This window comes from Oncorhynchus clarkii, chromosome 28, assembly GCF_045791955.1.
Source record: "Oncorhynchus clarkii lewisi isolate Uvic-CL-2024 chromosome 28, UVic_Ocla_1.0, whole genome shotgun sequence".
Lineage (NCBI taxonomy): Eukaryota > Metazoa > Chordata > Actinopteri > Salmoniformes > Salmonidae > Oncorhynchus > Oncorhynchus clarkii.
The window spans coordinates 31865310-31884291 of record NC_092174.1 but is presented as its reverse complement, the minus strand read 5'-3'; the positions used below and the strand labels follow the sequence as shown (position 1 = coordinate 31884291).

Below are 18982 nucleotides of genomic sequence, written 5' to 3'. Positions count from 1 at the left end.
GAATTTACATTTATGAATATGACATTTTTACATTAGCACACTTACATTTACGATGTAAAATTGTTTTTCTTTATCTTTGGTTAAGGAGACAGAGCAGCACATTCTCCCATAAAAAACAAAAGTCATCAAGAATATTAACAATTATAAAACTGAATATCTTTCCATAATTGTTTTACATGTAGACAATGGCAAAATAAATGCAAAACTGTTTCTGGATGCTCAACACAAAAAGTACAATCAATGTACAATCAATGTCTTTTTTGATTTTCTACAGGTAATGATTTGCAGGGTAATACTTATGGATAATTCTGAAAGAGACCTCTTTGACCTTGTTAACAAGCAAGCATGTGTGGTAATAACCAGACTTTTCCCCAACAGATATTAGTGACCAATGTATTCCAGTAACTTGTGACATAAGGAATTGATATAATATCCCTTTGAAAAAAGCACGTATAGATCTGTTGTTCTGAGGGAGCAAGGAGAAACATATTTTCCCTATTGGAGAGTCAACTGGATTAGGCGAGGGTAGGTCAAGAAGGTGAGGTCTGGCTACACCTCTAAATAACATGAGAGCTCCAGATGGAATAGCATCAAAGACTATGGCAAACTCTAGGTGTTACAGGGATATTTTAACGAGATAAAAATTCCTCATAATTGAGTAACAATCCTTCTGCATTAAAAAGTTGACTCACCAGGAGGATATGATTATTGAACCAGTTCTTAAAAATTCAAGACTTATTTCTATACAAAATGTCCTTATTGTTCCAAATGAAATACCTATGTGGGGGAAATTATGTTTATATATTAATGACCACGCTAAGAATACTTGTCTATGAAATGCAGATAATTTTGCAGGAATCTTATCAATGTTATAGTTACAAAGTAACATCAAATTGAGGCCACGTTAACTGCACAGTTGTGATGTGCAGTTCTCGAACGATTTGTTCTTTTTGAACGACTCTTTTTACTGACTCGAGTCATGATTCATTTTTCTGAGTGACTTGTTCATTTTAGTCGTTCATTTGGCTAGTGCTGGCCGCAATAAATCCTACATGATTAAACCGGAAGGAACCCACATATGAATATACGTACAGTATGTGAACATGAATAGATTACCTTGAAATCAACGGTCGGACATCTTGGACGCAGTTTTCTTACGACTGTTTTACACATTTTTCAATTCATCCATATTATATTTCATTTTCATCATAAAAAGTAATACAGCATGTAATTAAAAAACGTGTTTAGTGTATTATTTTATAAAGCATGGCAATACAAAAACGTTAGCGTTCTTTGCCTTTGTAAAAGTTTTTATTTAGAAGATGAAATGACATTGAGTTGTAAATAAAGAGACAAAAAGCTAACTGAGTTTTCGCCACAAGTTCTGTCCTGTAAAGCTTCTGTTCCTCATTTCAGACTATCCCATCTGTGGCCTAAAGGCAAAAACGAATGTCCACCTCAGATGTTACAAAAATGATACAGCAGAATAAAATAGGCCGACATCAATGACACTAAGATAAGAGTGTCTGCTAAATGACTACAATATAAAACATCTCCAAGCTATACGTTAATATAATCTTCATAGTTTGGTCATAATAATTTCCACTCTACCCAAACACATGAGATAAGGGGATGCTGAAGATGTTGTTCTACAGTTCTCAGGCACAGAGGTAGGCTACTGCTCTTCACCATTGTTCTCTTGAAATGTACTGTAATTCTAGCTGTCCTACAGCAGGCTTCAGACATGTGTCGTCTTACTGCTGCTTGGAGAAGAAGTCTTTGCTCTTCTGCACGTCGGGCTTGATGGTGTCACTTCCTGGTTTCCAGCCGGCAGGACAGACTGAGAGGAAACACCAGAGAAAAAGTGTGAGTCTCAGAACAGTGCAGCATGATAAGCAAAACACACTTTGAATCTGAGCTTCTAACTTTTATACCCTCTGATGATATCTACTATCAGCCTATCATTCACAGTCCATACAAAACTGGGATGTTACCTCCAAAGGGTAGTGACCTAATTGCTATTTACATAGTGTATGTGACTGCTGATGGTACATAGTGAAATATGCAACCTGGACTCAGGTAACAGATATATTTTTAATTTTTAAATTGAACCTTTATTTCACAAGGTACTTACCCTAGTAAAACTGACTATCCTACCGATCCTCGACTTCGGCGATGTCATCTACAAAATAGCTTCCAATACTCTACTCAGCAAACTGGATGCAGTTTAACACAGTGCCATCCGTTTTGTTACTAAAGCACCTTATACCACCCACCACTGCGACCTGTATGCTCTAGTCGGCTGGCCCTCGCTACATATTCGTCGCCAGACCCACTGGCTCAAGGTCATCTACAAGTCTCAGTTATCTCAGTTCACTGGTCACGATGGCAACACCCGTAGCACGCGCTCCAGCAGGTGTATCTCACTGATCATCCCTAAAGCCAACACCTCATTTGGCCGCCTTTCGTTCCAGTTCTCTGCTGCCTGTGACTGGAACGAATTGCAAAAATCGCTGAAGTTGGAGACTTTTATCTCCCTCACCAACTTCAAACATCTGCTATCTGAGCAGCTAACCGATCGCTGCAGCTGTACATAGTCTATCGGTAAATAGCCCACCCAATGTACATACCTCATCCCCATACTGTTTATATTTATTTACTTTTCTGCTCTTTTGCACACCAGTATCTCTACCTGTACATGACCATCTGATCATTTATCACTCCAGTGTTAATAATCTGCAAAATTGTAATTATTTGCCTACCTCCTCATGCCTTTTGCACACAATGTATATAGACTCTCTTTTTTTTCTCTACTGTGTTATTGACTTGTTAATTGTTTACTCCATGTGTAACTCTGTGTTGTCTGTTCACACTGCTATGCTTTATCTTGGCCAGGTCGCAGTTGTAAATGAGAACTTGTTCTCAACTAGCCTACCTGGTTAAATAAAGGTGAAATAAAATAAAAAAGGAAAGGAAAGTCAATTAAGAACAAATTCTTATTTACAATGACAGCCTACTCCAGCCAAACCAGGACGATGCTGGGCCAATTGTGCACTGCCCTATGGGACTCCCAATCACAGCCAGGATGTGATACAGCCTGGATTTGAACCAGGTACTGAGATGCAGTGCCTTAGACCACTGCGCCACTTGGGAGAAATTGTTACAAATTTCAATTTGTTGTGGCTAATGTTAGCTAGGTTGCTAACGTTAGTTAGGTGGCTAATGTTAGCTAGGCCAGGGGTCAGGGTTAAGAGTTACGTAGGTTAAATGGTTTTGGTTAGAGGAAGGGTTATCTAACATGCTAAGTAGTCACAAAGTACCAAAAAAGTAGTAAGTAGTTGCAAAGTTGCTAAAGTTGTCCATGATGAGATTCGATCACGCAACCTTTGGGATGGTAGATGTTTGTGTTATACATAGGGCTGTGATGATACCAGTATCATGATGTTTTCCATGGCAAAAATGAAAACACAATGCACACCAAACTCTGGTCCTTTAAAAACCTGCAGTATGTAAAATGTTGTGTGCTATAGCTTGGAAAATAAATCAATGTGATTCTAGATGTCAACATAATGATTTTGTTTCCTACATTAGGGCTGTTTTCCTAAAGAAATTAAATATGCTTTGTGTTTTGTTTCCTTGCCACGATTAGGGTGACCACATTTAAAATACCCAAATGTGAGATAACATGATAGTTTTGCGGGACATTCGCGGGACAGTGTAGCCTACGTGCAAAAAAGCATGTGACAGCCGCCACCCCCAGACACACACACACAAATCCCACGCAAGGAGCAGTACAAATGTTTTATGTTCCAGGAGAGCAATTAAAATGTCGTCATCGTTTCTCAGTTTGTACCGACAGATTTAGCCTATTGAATATCATTATAGAATATGCAGAAAATGCATTCTCCAATCTGCCTATGCCCACACATATTGTCTAAATGTAAAAAATATATTTTTAATACCCTCAAACACCAAGTTAGGCATACCTAATTTCAAAATAGGACATTGTCATTGTCAATAATAATTATTCACGTTTTAACAGTGAAATCTCCAAAACTTCGTCTGCATGCCAATCATTTGATCTCAATCAGTTTCATGGGAATATGCATTCAAGATCTTCTTGAATTACTGTTTCGTAAGCAAATTACAGCAGATGGTGTTAATTAACAAACAATTTAGCCTTCCTGTACTTTGTTCCAATCAAAGCAAATTCTGCCTATTTTTTGGGACTATTCAACTAACCATCTCATAAGAAATTAGGTGGTGTTTTTGGTGTAATAGTGAAGTTATACAATGCTATTATATTTGGTTATGTTATGAAGAATACTAATTAATCATTATGTGATCTTCCAAGACATTGATTCAGATTTGATGTAACTTTACTAAACAAGCCCTATTGTGAGAAGTGGTGGAGAAACTCCGGTGCGCTCTGAATCGAACAAGCAATTGAAGCGCACCCAGCCTACTCTATTGCCTCGCACAAATTTTGGTAATGCGGAAACGAGAAATCACATGTGTGGCTGTTTTATGAAAATCTGGGAAACATTTCTGTTTGGTGAGTTTAGTAGTAGCAAATATGTTGAATGAGCAACTAATGAGTATGGAGAGCCTCACAGGTTTGACGAAATCACCTTATCTTTCAATCTAATACGGCTATTTATTTACTGCATCAGACACACACTTTCTGTAAGTCGCAAGGCTATCATCTTGTGTTGCGCAGAATATGAGATTGGAGAAGTGTTTAACATCTCCAGTAGGCTACCAAATGCTTATGATATACTGTATATATTTTCATAAGCACAATGTGACTGCAAGACCGGTTGGAATGTTTGACTGAAATACGGGACAAATAAACCTTTTTTCCCCTAATGAGTTGTCGTTGGATTTGTTGATAAAATGCAGGACATGATTGTTTGGAAATGTGGGACTGTCCCGCACAATCTGGGACATGTGGTCCCCCTAACCACGATACTAACGAGTATTATGATACTGGTATCGTTACCGCCCTATTTATACGCCCACCCATCCTCCCCGACCAATCACCCTCCTTTCGTTTTTGCCTCAAATAACCTTTTGTCTCATGTAACCATACCAGACATAACATATCATACTAACTTGGGTGTCTCAGATTTTTGTTTACTGTGTTACATCTAGTCTATGAGACCAGGCTGAAATATGGCACTGCAACAAGTTGGGCTAATTCCATGCTGGATAAGGTGGCATGGTTTTTGGAGAAAAAAAAGTCAGCAGGGGTAGTCATGTACCTTCTCCGTGTTTGTCAGTGAACTGAAAGGCCTGCACCAGACGCAGGGTCTCGTCAACGGAGCGTCCCACCGGCAGATCGTTGATGGTGATCTGCCTCAAGACGCCCTTGTCGTCAATGATGAAGAGGCCCCTGAAAAAGCAAACAGGGAATAAATGGAGTGATTTTTTTCTAAACCTACAGGATCAGACATACGTAACAGAGGTGGTTCGGTGAACAATGCTTGCGTGATATGTAACCTTGCCTGAAACCTGATGACTTGTGTTAGCTACCCAAACCAATGCCTAGGCTTTAGCTTAGCAGGCTATTAACACAGTCTTGTGTTGTGCACGTTACCCGGGTTTGGACCTTGTCGGTCAGAGACACTGAAGTTTGACCCTTGAACTTTTTCTGTTGTGAACCCACCTGTAGGCGATGCCCTCATCCTCCTTCAACACCCCATAGTCCGTGGAGATGGAACGCAGTGTGTCGGCTACCAGAGGAATCTTCATGGCACCCAGACCACCCTGCTTACGAGGTGTGTTGGTCCTTTAAAAACACACACAGAGAGCATAAGAGACTGTCTTTTTGTTTTGTCTGAGACCAAGCATCCCTGCAAGTCATGGTATGCAGACGGGACAGGGATAGTAGGAAAGGGGTTTCTGTGAGCATGGGGAATAACAGAACTGCACTAGCTGCACTGTAACTTATTCTGTGTCACCTAGGGCTTCATTTTCGGGGGGCCCAAAAAAAAATTAAAGTGAAAAAGCCCCAAGTACCAAGCAAGATGGCAGAAGTGGGAATCGACAGAGGCACCAATGACCTCACAACCGATCTTCCTAAACTCCTCGGCAGCGTCACTGAAGGCGATGATCTCAGTGGGGCACACAAAGGTGAAGTCCAGCGGGTAGAAGAAGAACACCACATACTTCCCTGCAGGCAGGCAGCACAGGACATAAACACAAGATAGACACACTATTAGACACTTATTGAATTTCAATGGAGCCTGGAAGAAATGAATACATTCAGTGTGCATTCAAGGTAACTAATAGGTCATTACTATAATAATAAACTGTAAAATCATGAAACCAGCCACAAATCCTAGCACACAGAGCCAAAACAATCCAGTTCAGGTTCAGAATAGTATGAAGCGTTGTAGTATGCCTACCAACCTCTGTAATCAGACATGCTGATGTCTTTGAACTGGCCGTCTGGCATCACTGCTTTGGCCGTGAAGCCAGGGGCCAGATGCCCGATGCGTGCTTTACCTGCAGCCATCTTCACTTTGCCTGGGGGAAAAAACACTTTACTTGTTTCCTACTGTTTATTTTAAATGTATGTAGCTCTGTCCTTGAGCTGTTCATTGTCTATTATTGTTCTTTATTATGTCATGTTTTATGTAGACCCCAGGAAAGTTAGCTGCAGCCTTTGCAATAGCTAATGGGGATCCTAATAAAATAACAAATATGTATGCATCAAATGTACAGTATAGCAACATTAACTACTAAATGGCAGTACACAAAAACACTGTAAAATAACTGGACATGAAAGATGAACTGGAAAGCTCGCTGCATCCTCTTTCTCTATACATATGTACGATTTAAACTTGATCCCCCTGCTGCAGGAAAACTTTCTGTAACAATCCTTATAAAAATAAAGGTCAAAAATAATTATAATCCACATAATAAGTATGCAAGATGATTTTTTGCTACAAGATGTTTTTACTGCTGATTACAGATCGTACATCTGCAGACATTTTCAGCATTGAAGCTATAAATATAATGTGTACAGAACTGAAAGCAATACAAGGAAGACATAGATTCAAATGAAGAACTCACTTCTTTCATTTCCAACACCTAATCAACAGGTGTTTCCTCAATGAGCATTTATGGCTTTATTTTACGCATCAATCAAAGAGTTCAACTGGTTGTTCTTGCCTGACAAAACTTCACTTCACTATCACGCACGCAGTCATTTTTCCTCAACGTGCATATAGGCAAACTTTCTCTAGTGCAGACAATGTTCTCGAACAGGGCATTTGAATACTTGAGTTCACTGTTCAAGGTGAACTGACGCTCTGGTGCACTTTGGAATTTACTCAGCCAATAAACGCACCGCGATTTAGCCGCGTAGGCCTGTGACAGTCCTCTTTTTAATAGGAATTTGATTGTAGTATACATTAATTAAATCCTATATGAAAATGTGTCGTTTGCTTTAACTTATTTCATAAAAAATATTTATTCCTGAACTAACTAAAAGTGAAAGCAAAACACGATTGTTTCACAATGATCTGAGTTTTTTCTCGACAGTGATTTTCCTCATCTGATTTTGTTGTCCAATATTCCATTGAACAAATGGTGTAGGCCACTTTGACATCCTCCCCCAAAAAACGATTGTAAAAGCTAAACAGCATTTATTCTGTCGTCAATGGAAATGTACAATAAATTGAAACACATAAAATTGCACACAAAGAAAATGAGAAGGCAATAAAAGTGTAACTAAACAGTCATGGTATAACAAAGTTTTGACTTTCTTTTTTTCGTAACCGAAATAACCGAAATAACCGAAATAATTATTTTGCCTACTTTTCAAGTTAAATTAAAAGCGTACAATACACAAACCTCTACTTCGGTCCCACTGCGGCAGCTTGAGAGGAGGAGTGCAAAGAATGAGAAGAATCGCTTGAAAATATATACGGCAGCTCAAATTCTCGCGATGTTATAACACCGGCAATGGCCACAGCGCAGTCATTTAGTTGTTATGAGTATTTGACTACCTCACACTGCACCATGACTTTGCACATTTTCTTCCTCATTCCAGTAACCTGCGGTTAAAAACTTGTATGAGTAAGGATGAGTAAGGACTAAAACACAGTAGTAAATAAATTATGCACCCCACCCTTGTCTTCTCTTATCATATTTTCTCATTTCTATTCTTCACAACATGCAAAACTTATGTTAAAACGTATGTTAAGCCTACATAACATAAGTGACAGTTATTGCATAACGTATTGTGGTCAATAATGGCTGATCTCTCGTGAGGGTATCTCAGAGGGAGTTGGGATATGCATAAAACATTTTTCCATATCACACATGTACAAGCACCCCCTATTTGATCTTTTGATATCTAAATTCTTATAACCCTACAATTAAAAACTTGATCTTGTCATCTTCAAAGATACTGTATGTTTCTCAGTGATTCTCAGGGAGAGCAGCAGAAGCCCACATCAGCCCCCTCCTACGAGCCCCTATCCTAATGCAAGTGAACAGTCATGCTGGGGTCAATATGTTCAGGGGTAGAAAACTCCAGTCCTCGGGGGCCTGATTGGTGTCACACTTTTTCTACATCCCTAGCAAACACAGCTGATTTCATCAAATTGCATTCTAAACTGAAGATTATTGGAGTCAGGTGTGTTAGCAGGGGCTGAGGCAAAACTGTGACACCAGTCAGGGCCCGGAGGACTGTAGGTGCCCACCCTGCGACACACAGTCAGGAAGCTCCCATCATGTGACCAGTGGTGGAAAAACTACTCAATTGTCATACTTGAGTAAAAGTAAAGATACCTTATTAGAAAATGACTCAGGTAAAAGTGAAAGTCACTCAGTAAAATACTACTTGAGTATAAATCTAAAAGTATCTGGTTTCAGATGTACTTACGTTTTGTGGTGGTAAAAGTACTCAATTGTCATACTTGAGTAAAAATAAATGCTATAAATCAAATTCTTTATATTAAGCAAACCAGATGGCATGATTTTCTTGTTATTTTTATTACGAACAGCCAGGACATAATTTACAAACACAGTACTGGTGTTGAGTCCGTCAGATCAGAAGCAGTGGGGATGACAACACATTGTATTGATAAGTGTGTAAATTGGACCATATTGCTGTCCTGCCTGAGTATTCAAAATGTAATGAGTACTTTTGGGTGTCAGGGAAAATGTATGGGAGTAAAAAGTCCAATAGGCTGCTATAGTCTGAGAGGGAGAATGAGAAGATGAGTAGGTGGACCGGAGGTAATTTTTGATAGCTTACTACTACTATAATTGACTTTAATAAAAATAATATGTTTCTTGCCCATGATAAAGCTATTTATCAGTGTCATTGACCTCACAATAAGCCAGATTCAAGTAAATTGCATTGTGGTGCTGAAACTTGAAGTGGCACAATCAATCGGAAATATACAGCTCATAGTGCTGAAAGTAGGCAACTGTCTTCATCTTAATTAAAATGTATATTAACAACAAGAGGGCTTTGTGTTGGAGCCCATTTCTTCCTATTTAAGAAGTAAGAGGTAGGCCTGCCTGTTTGACGTATTCATTATCTCCAGCACCAAACCATGGCGCGTTTCTATGACCTGTGGTTAAAAAGATAAGATAAAAGGTCCTAAAAATGCTTCTCTGGAACATCACAGGGTAGGATTAAAAGTAAGAAAAACAGTGATTTTCTAAACCTGCAATGTGTTTCTACCTAGAGGGAGAGTATTTTCTTGCTCCTCATGTCACTGCATATCTCATAATGTTTGAAATGTAGAAATGCGTCGTTTTCACATATGTAGACACTGGTTTGGTGCTGGACCTCCACATCTGGCTTCTTCACCTGCAGGATCGTCTGAGGGGGGGTGGAGGGGAGTGCTGAGAAATATTTCTGTCTGTAATAAAGCCTTTCGTGTGGAATAACTCATTCTGATTGGCTGGGCGTGGATCCCCAATGGGTGGGGATCCACGCCAGGCCCACCCAGGCCCACCCATGGCTGCACCCCTGCCCAGTCATGTGAAATCCATAGATTAGGGCCTAATTCATTTATTTCAATTGACTGATTTCCTGAACTGTAACTTTGTAAAATATTTGAAATTGTTGTGTTTATATTGTTGTTCAGTATAAGAAGAGTAGCCAGCAGTTAAAGTGTACATTTTTCTGCGTCGGTACTCTGTCTGGGGTGGAAATGTAGGCCTAACTTTTGAAAGTACTATGCTTAGCTTCATAATGACCTCTCAGATTTAATTATTTACAAACAGGGACATTTTCATTGCAAACAAGACTCACTGATTTGGCATTGCAGAAATATGATAAGATGAATGCATAGGCCTATCTCTCAGACTCTGTCCTTCTTAGCCTGTAATGGTGTGTGGTATTAAAAAATATTCTGCTAAGGTCTGCAGTCATGTAAATTGATGTAGAATTGCATGACGATTACATCCATGTAACCCTTATTATAAATAATGTACACTCCCCTTCTTACACCACTGCATGTGACCTAACGCGGACACCCCTATAATCCACACACACACGCACACGCACACGCACACGCACACGCACACGCACACGCACACACACACACACACACACACACACACACACACACACACACACACACACACACACACACACACACACACACACATATATATAATCCACATTATACAGCAGAGGGTGTCCAATTACTACCCAACTTTATTTCCTCACGTTGAAATGACACTTTATGACATCCACTTTATTCCCTCATCTTCAACCTCGGATTGTTTAGTCTATTGACCTTCTTCTACTACTACTATTACTACTAGTGTATGGGGTCACACTAACAATGCCATAGATGGGGTGGTGGAAGACCATTGACCACCTTAGCATACTTACTCTGAGAATTCCAGTAAGGATCTGTTAGAATAGCCTCGTATTACCAGACTGATTACAGAATGTAAGCTCCAAATAATTCTGTATGGTTTTACGAGGTTACTGTTGTTAGAATAGAATGGACTAGACTAGAAGATAACTTTATATGCTCTGGAGAGGGAATTTACCTTGCACATGGAATATATATGTTAGATCTGTGATGGCATTTAGGGTTGTGGTTAATCGTAACAACATTCTGTACTTAACCACAGAAGGATTTTTCTCAGTTTTACTTCCTCTTCACCCGCTCTACTAGTGTTGCCTATGTTGGCTTAGTAGTAAAAGATCTCGAAGGAACACACCTAGGTGCATAGTCCGTTACAATATCAAATACCTTAATGGTGGCAGCACCTTGTAATGGAGACATTTTAAGATTAATAAAGTTCATATTCGGTTAAGAGTCATTTTCTGTGTTCTATTTGAGACACTAATTTGTGTACGGGTTAGATTAGAGAGTTTAACAGTCACTTGTACAGGGTTGCAGATGTAATTACATGGTACAGTGAAATTCTTTAGCGCCGAGCACCAACAAAGCAGGACAAAGTGAAATAAAACAATACAAATATAATGCAAATGTAAATAATAATATATGGTGTACATATTAACAACTGTGGGGTGGGGCAGGGTAAATGTCAGTTGAGGGGGGGGGGCTGTGTGTAAATGTACATTTGGGGAGAAGAAGGGAGGACAGGGGGAGCAGATTGCTGACGAGTGGTGGCTATTCAGTATTTTTTATTTTTTTTAAATCATTATTTAACTAGGCAATTCAGTTAATTAAGAAAAAAATATTATTTGCAATGACGGCCTACTCCGGACAACACTGGGCCAATTGTGCGCTGCCCTATGGGACTCCCAATCACAGCCAGATTCAGACTGGATTCAAACCAGGGACTGTAATGACGCCTCTTTCAGTGAGATGCAGTGCCTTAGACCGCTGCGCCACTCGGGAGCCCAATGGGTATGATGGGTTGATGGACACTAGACTTGATGCTAGACTTGATACTGAATGTTCATGATTGTTAAGGACTATCTGTTGATAGTGATTGACGCCAGACTGGAGGTACCAAGACCAAGGACACTGATTGATATTGTATTCTGTGACACTGTGATTCTGTAGCAGCTGATCTTGTGACTTCCTACAAGCCTCTCATTGGGTGTTTACAGAACATTGGTGCTGTCCCACTGGGCAGACATCAACTCAACTTTCATTGAAATGACGTGGAACAACGTTGATTCAACCAGTATGTGCCCAGTGGGGTGAGATTTGAATATAATGACCTGCTTAGAGAAGGCGAGTTAGTCATTTGCTCTGCTTCTGTGCTGGAGGTGTCTCCCTGTTGCAACTTGTAATTTACTTTATTGAAGGGGGCAGTATTCGGAAGTTCGGATGACCGATGTGCCCAAAGTAAACTGCCTGTTACTCAGGCCCAGAAGCTAGGATATGCATGTAATTGGTAACACTCTGAAGTTTCTGAAACTGTTAAAATAATGTCTGTGAGTATAACAGAACTGATATGGCAGGCAAAATTCAGAGGAGAATCCATCCAGATTTTTTTTTTGGGGGGGGTCACAGGCCATTTCAGTCCATTTCTTGTCTGTGGGATATTCAAAGGAATTCCTCCCAGATTGCAGTTCCTATGGCTTCCACTAGATGTCAACAGTCTTTAGAAAGGGTTTCAGGCTTGTGTTTTGAAATATGAGCAAGTAGTTGTAGTTTTTCAAGGTGTCTCTCATTAGGACTCTAGTCTTGTGGCGCGCATGGATGAGGGCGCACACTTAATTATTTATCTCCGGTATTGAACATACTACATGCAGTCTTAAATTTTATTGTTTATTTACATATTAGGGTACCTGAGGATTGATTACAAACATTGTTTGACTTGTTTGGACGAAGTTTACCGGTAACTTTTGGGATTCCTTCGTCTGCATGTTGAACGAGTGGAACGATGGATTACTGAATCAAACGCGCCAACTAAACATACTTTTTTTGGGATATAAAAAAGGACTTTATCGAACAAATCAACCATTTGTTGTGTAGCTGGGACCATTGGGATTGCAAACAGAGGAAGATCTTCAAAGTTAAGTGATTTATTTTATCGCTATTTCTGAGTTTTGTGACGCCTCTGCTGGTTTGAAAAATGTTTTTAATGCTGGTGTATGCGGGGTGCTGTCCTCAGATAATCGCATTGTATGCTTTCGCCATAAAGCCTTTTTGAAATCTGACAACGCGGTTGGATTAACAAGAAGTTAAGCTTTTAAACAATGTAAAACACTTGTATTTTCATGAATGTTTAATATTATGATTTTTGCATTTTGAATTTCACACTCTGCAATTTCACCGGATGTTGTCGAGGTGGAACGCTAGCGGAACACCTAGCCCAAAGAGGTTTTAACGACCACTCTCATTTTTTGTCCAGCGATTACACAACTACACTAAGAAATCATATGTCTCCACAGTGGTCATGTAGCCTGATCCCAGATATATTTGTGATGTCAGCTCCTAAGGCCAATGGGACCAGGCTAGTCATTTTCTGCCCTCAGATGAAAAGATGCTACAGAGATTATTGTGTGCAATCTGAAGGGCCCAGTACCTCCCCTCCTCTCTCCTTCACCTCACCCTTCTGCTGCTGTCACTGGGATGATGTCTTTACATGCCGTTGCCATGGACACCACATGAAGGGCCAGATAGGAGGGGACCAACACAATAAACTCTTATTAAATTAAACCTGCAGGCAGCAATCGGTGGGCTACAGATCAAAAAGAGGCCTGTTCAGCTTTCAAAAACACATTAATACAGACATAAATAGTACCTACCTATATCAGCATCATCAAAATACTAATTACATAGTATTTGACTGTTTGAAGCGCACTAGACCTTAATCTGTTCTCTATTCTCATATACCGACTGCCAATGAAAATGTGTTCCTTCTGCTGTTGCTAGGGACCTATAGAGATAAAATGTTATATTATGGGAGTATGAAGCAACTTATATACTGCCATGTACATGTAAACAGGATATTACACACTTTATCATCCAGACTTATATAATTGAGCCCATCAGCTGACTATTTTCCTCACAACAACAAGAGCCTCGTGGTGCTCAACAGCCCCTCTTGTGAATGAAGACAGGTCGGGATGATTAATTTTCACCATAGTTGATCAAAATGGTCAGCTTTCTAAGACCTGTTTTACTTGAGTGCAATAGATTTTAGTTTATTAATTTGATCATTTAAAAAAACAAGCACACATAAAACATGAAAAAGCCATACATGCACATGAGTAAAATCATTGAGGATAACACACAAAGTCTGGGACTTATTGTTACGTCCGTCGTTAGATGAATGAGACCAAAGCGCAGCATGGAAAGTGTTCATGATTTTTAATAAAACAACAAATTACAAAACCGAACGTAAAGTTCTGCAGGGCTAGACAGCAACTATGCAAAAACAAGATTCCACAATCTAAGGTGGGAAAAAGGGCTGCCTAAGTATGATCCCCAATCAGAGACAACGATAAACAGCTGCCTCTGATTGGGAACCATACTAGGCCAACAAAGAAATAGAAACATAGATTTGCCCACCCAAGTCACACCCTGACCTAACCAAATAGAGAATAAACAAGGCTCTCTATGGTCAGGGCGTGGCTTCGGGCCATGGATCATCACTGGAGGCTCCGGGCCATGGATCATCACTGGAGGCTCCGGGCCATGGATCACCACCTGAGACTCCGGGCCATGGATCATCACTGGAGACTCCGGCACATGGATCATCACTGGAGGCTTCGTGCCATGGATCATCACTGGAGGCTTCGTGCCATGGATCATCACTGGAGCTGGCACAGGGCTTACCAGGCTGGGGAGACGCACTGGAGGCCTGGTGCATGGAGCTGGCACAGGGCTCACCAGGCTGGGCAGACGCACAGGAGACCGGGTGCGTGGAGCTGGCCCAAGATATACTGGGCCGTGGAGACGCACCGGAGGTCTGGAGTGCAGAGCTGGAACAACCTGCCCTGGCTGGATGCTCACCCTAGCCCGGCAACTGCGGGGCGCTGGCACAGGACGCACTGGGCTGTGAAGGCGCACCGGAAACACAGTGCGCAGAGCCGGCACAGGATATCCTGAGCTGAAGAGACGCATTGGAGACCAGGAGCACTGAGCCGGCACAATCCGTCCTGGCAGAATGCCCACTCTAGCACGGCAAATGCGGGGAGCTGGCACAGAGCGCACCGGGCTGTGGATGCGTACCGGAGACACAGTATGTGTAACCGCAAAGCATGGTGCCTGAAGGGTCACACGCTCCTCAAAGCGACTGTCTTGCTCCAGACTCCAACCCCTCCAAACTCTTTCGTCCCTCTCCACTGCCAACCACTCCTCGCTCAAACGGTCCAAGAATTCTTCCTCGGTCTCGGACTCACCCATCAGCTCCGACACCCACATCATCTGCCCCCCCAAAAAACAAATTGGGGGCTGCCTCTCGGGTTTCCTTCGTGTCCTCTCCTCCTGACCATGCTGCTTGGTCCGTTTGTGGTGGGATCTTCTGTTACGTCCGTCGTTAGATGAATGAGACCAAAGGGCATTGAAAGTGTTCATGAATTTTAATACTGCACTCCGACAAAACAACAAAATACAAAACCGAACGTAAAGTTCTGCAGGGCTAGATAGCAACTATGCAAAAAACAAGATCCCACAATCTAAGGTGGGAAAAAGGGCTGCCTAAGTATGATCCCCAATTAGAGACAATGATAAACAGCTGCCTCTGATTGGGAACCATACTAGGCCAACAAATAAATAGAAACATAGATTTGCCCACCCAAGTCACACCCTGACCTAACGAAATAGAGAATAAACAAGGCTCTCTAAGGTCAGGGCGTGACACTTATTTCCATTGTGGTCCTCTTGAGACAAGATGGCTAGACAAGATCGAACACAGTATGGCAGTGAAATAATAAAACAAATACATAGAAGAAGAACATCTATCTCATCATTCCAGTTACATCATAGGGGTTATTCATATGGGTACAGAAGACATCCACCATATTTTTACTTTATTTTTAAAGCTGCCCAGAGAGGACGTTTATTTTATGGGATGAGGCAACTCATTCCATTCTGAGGCTCCAGTATACAAGAAAGTTCCTTTCCCAGCATTACTCCTGAACCTGTATAAGCACACATCAGCAACACCTGATCTGGTGTTGTGATTGTGTGCATATCTAACACGAGGAAACTAATCACTTAGATATCTGGGCGCAGGACCATAAATACTCCTGTAAACCAAACCTAGTCTAATCTGGGACACCCTAGCCTCAACAGGCAGCCAGTTAAGTTCCTGAAAGCAGCTCCTGCCTATGTCAGCCCTGACATCAGCTCCTGCCTAGCTCCTGCCACCTTCAATACTACCCTGATCAGCTTATTCTTGGCTATCTGGAGCTTCCCCTTTATTAGTTTAGATACACCCCCAAACCAGGAAGTACTAGCATAGTCAAAATGGCATTGAATGAGGGCAGTAGCAAGCACTTTCATGGAGTCCTTATCAATCAGCTTGGACTTTCTAGACAAAAACTTAGTCCTGGCATTAACCTTCCCTAGCACTTTATTGGCCATGCTCACACCTCCCAAGCTTCCATCAAGGATACATCCCAAGTAGCTAACAGAGGTTTTCGTAGTCAGCACCCCACCCCATTATTCCACACTGATTTCAGAGGACCTACTCAATTTAGGTCTGGATCCAAAAATAATTGCCTCAGTTTTCCCAAAGTGCAGAGATAGCTTATTATCTCCAAGCCATTTGCTAATGTTAGGCAGCTCTGTGCTAAGTATGCTCTCCAACATTTTTACTTTTGTGAGACACCAGAAGTGTAGAGTCATCCGTATAAAGAAAAAGACTGCAAGAACAAGCATCTTTTGTATTGTTAATATACAATAAAAACAGTAGAGGCCCAAACACGCTCCCCTGTTGAACGCCACAACTCATTGCTTTTGCCTGAGACAGTGAACCATTAGCCTCTACTACGTGCTCCCTTCCTGATAAATAGGACTTTACCCTTCCTAGAGGGATACTGCTTAACCCCAGTGCCTCCAGTTTGGAGATTAGGAGACAGTGGTTAACTGTATCAAAGGCCTTCTGTAGGTCAAGCAGTACCATTCCACAGAGATTTCCTTCATCTTTCCTGATGAAGTTAGTCAAGTAAAGTAGACATGAATCAGTGGAGTATCTTTTTCTAAAACCCGACTGAAAATCATACATTAGACCCTGTTTGTTAACATATTCATACATTTGCTCATGTACAACTCTCTCCAGGATCTTTGATGTTACACAGAGGATATATACAGGCCTATAATTCCCAGGGTCAGACTTTATCCCCTTCTTATACAGAAGTATAACTTTAGCTTGTTTCATGTCCCTGGGAAAGGTACATTGTTCAAGAGAGAGATTAACGATATGCGTACTACAAGGGCCAATTTGCTCAGCAGAATCTATAAGAAACCTTGCAGGAATATTATCCAGGTCTGTGGTTTTGGAGCATTTAAGCTCTGCCAGCATACTGACTATTTTGGCTGTTGCTACCTTTGCAAAAGAAAAAGAGTTTGGCTGAACCCCTAACTCTACATACTTCTTTTTTTTTTTGAATTTTTGTTGTAGTAGCTACTATCTTGTCTCATCGCTACAACTCCCGTACGGGCTCGGGAGAGACGAAGGTTGAAAGTCATGCGTCCTCCGATACACAACCCAACCAGCCGCACTGCTTCTTAACACAGCGCGCATCCAACCCGGAAGCCAGCCGCACCAATGTGTCGGAAGCTACACCGTGCACCTGGCAACCTTGGTTAGCGCGCACCACAGGAGTTGCTGGTGCACGATGAGACAAGGACATCCCTACCGACCAAGCCCTCCCTAACCCAGACGACACTAGGCCAATTGTGCGTCGCCCCACGGACCTCCCGGTCGCGGCCGGGTACGACAGAGCCTGGGCGCAAACCCAGGGACTCTGATGGCACAGCTGGCGCTGCAGTACAGCGCCCTTAACCACTGCGCCACCCGGGAGGCCTACATAATACTTCTTGACTCCTTTGCTTCCATACAAACCAGAACTGGTGGGCAGCTTGCTAACCAGCTTGCTGGCAACATAAGTAAAAAAATAGTTGAATTCATTGGCAACCTCTGCTTTTTCATATATCATCTCCCCCCCTGATGTTCAATCCAATACTGTTTAGTTTATTTTTGGTAATACTACTACAGCCTAGTTTCTTAAATGATTTCCAAAGCTTTTTAGGGTCATTTTTGTTCTCAATTGTTTTCTCAGCAAAGTAACCCCTCTTAGCTTCATCCATCCTGCTCTGTGCTTAATTTCTGTGGCGTTTATATAGGACAAAATCAGGCGGCTCTTGAGAGTTCTTACATTTTTTAAAGGCCTTATTCCTTGCTTGGATAGATTCTAGAATCTCATGATTAATCCAAGGGCTAGATCTCTGCTTTACCCTGACCCGTCTAATGGGAGCCATCACATTCACCACATCAAGGAATGTACATTTAAAGACTTCCCAGGCACTGTCTACCCCCACACTATCTAGCACAGGTGACCATAGGACACATAATTCACATTTACATTTCAATTACATTTACAATTAACAATACACATTTTCATTTCAATTACATTTACAATTAACAATACACATTTACATTTCAATTACATTTACAATTCACAATACACATTTGCATTCTACAATTCATAGGACACAGGGTATTAGAATAGAAGTATTGTGTTGATGAAGATGTATGACCAAATTGGTGTGATGGGTCTCACTGTGAGCCTGATTGGCGGTGTCATGTCCAGGCCTGCCCTGTGATTGGTTGTTATTTCCAGGCCTGCCCTGTGATTGGCTGTCATGTCCAGGCCTGCCTTGACAAGGCTGTAACAGGGGAGCTAGCAGGGGTTCTTCAGTGAGGGGGTTGATACTAGAGCTCACCTCACAGCAGGCACTGACAGCAGGGCTGCTCTCTCTCATCTCCCTGGACAGAGCAAGAGCAGCAAGTTATTTACAAGGGCCTTCACACCTGTCAGCTCTCTCTGGGTGGA

The 18982-nt window shown here is 41.5% G+C and overlaps 1 protein-coding gene across 2 annotated transcripts; it reads right to left on the bottom strand.

Annotated features, from left to right (window-relative positions):
• Window positions 1-1292: 1292 nt before the first annotated feature.
• LOC139387346 (peroxiredoxin) lies at window positions 1293-7991 on the bottom strand. 2 transcript variants are annotated; one of them, XM_071133476.1, is made up of 6 exons: window positions 7864-7991; window positions 6415-6531; window positions 6022-6175; window positions 5669-5791; window positions 5265-5395; window positions 1293-1840 (listed from the first exon to the last, which is right to left on the bottom strand). In XM_071133476.1, the coding sequence occupies exons 2-6, from the start codon at window positions 6518-6520 to the stop codon at window positions 1755-1757; spliced, it is 600 nt and encodes a 199-aa protein (XP_070989577.1). In that variant the 5' UTR covers window positions 6521-6531; window positions 7864-7991; the 3' UTR covers window positions 1293-1754. The 2 variants fall into 2 exon arrangements, with proteins under 2 accessions (XP_070989577.1, XP_070989576.1); XM_071133475.1 differs by lacking the exon at window positions 7864-7991 and having other exon boundaries at window positions 6415-6595.
• Window positions 7992-18982: the final 10991 nt, after the last annotated feature.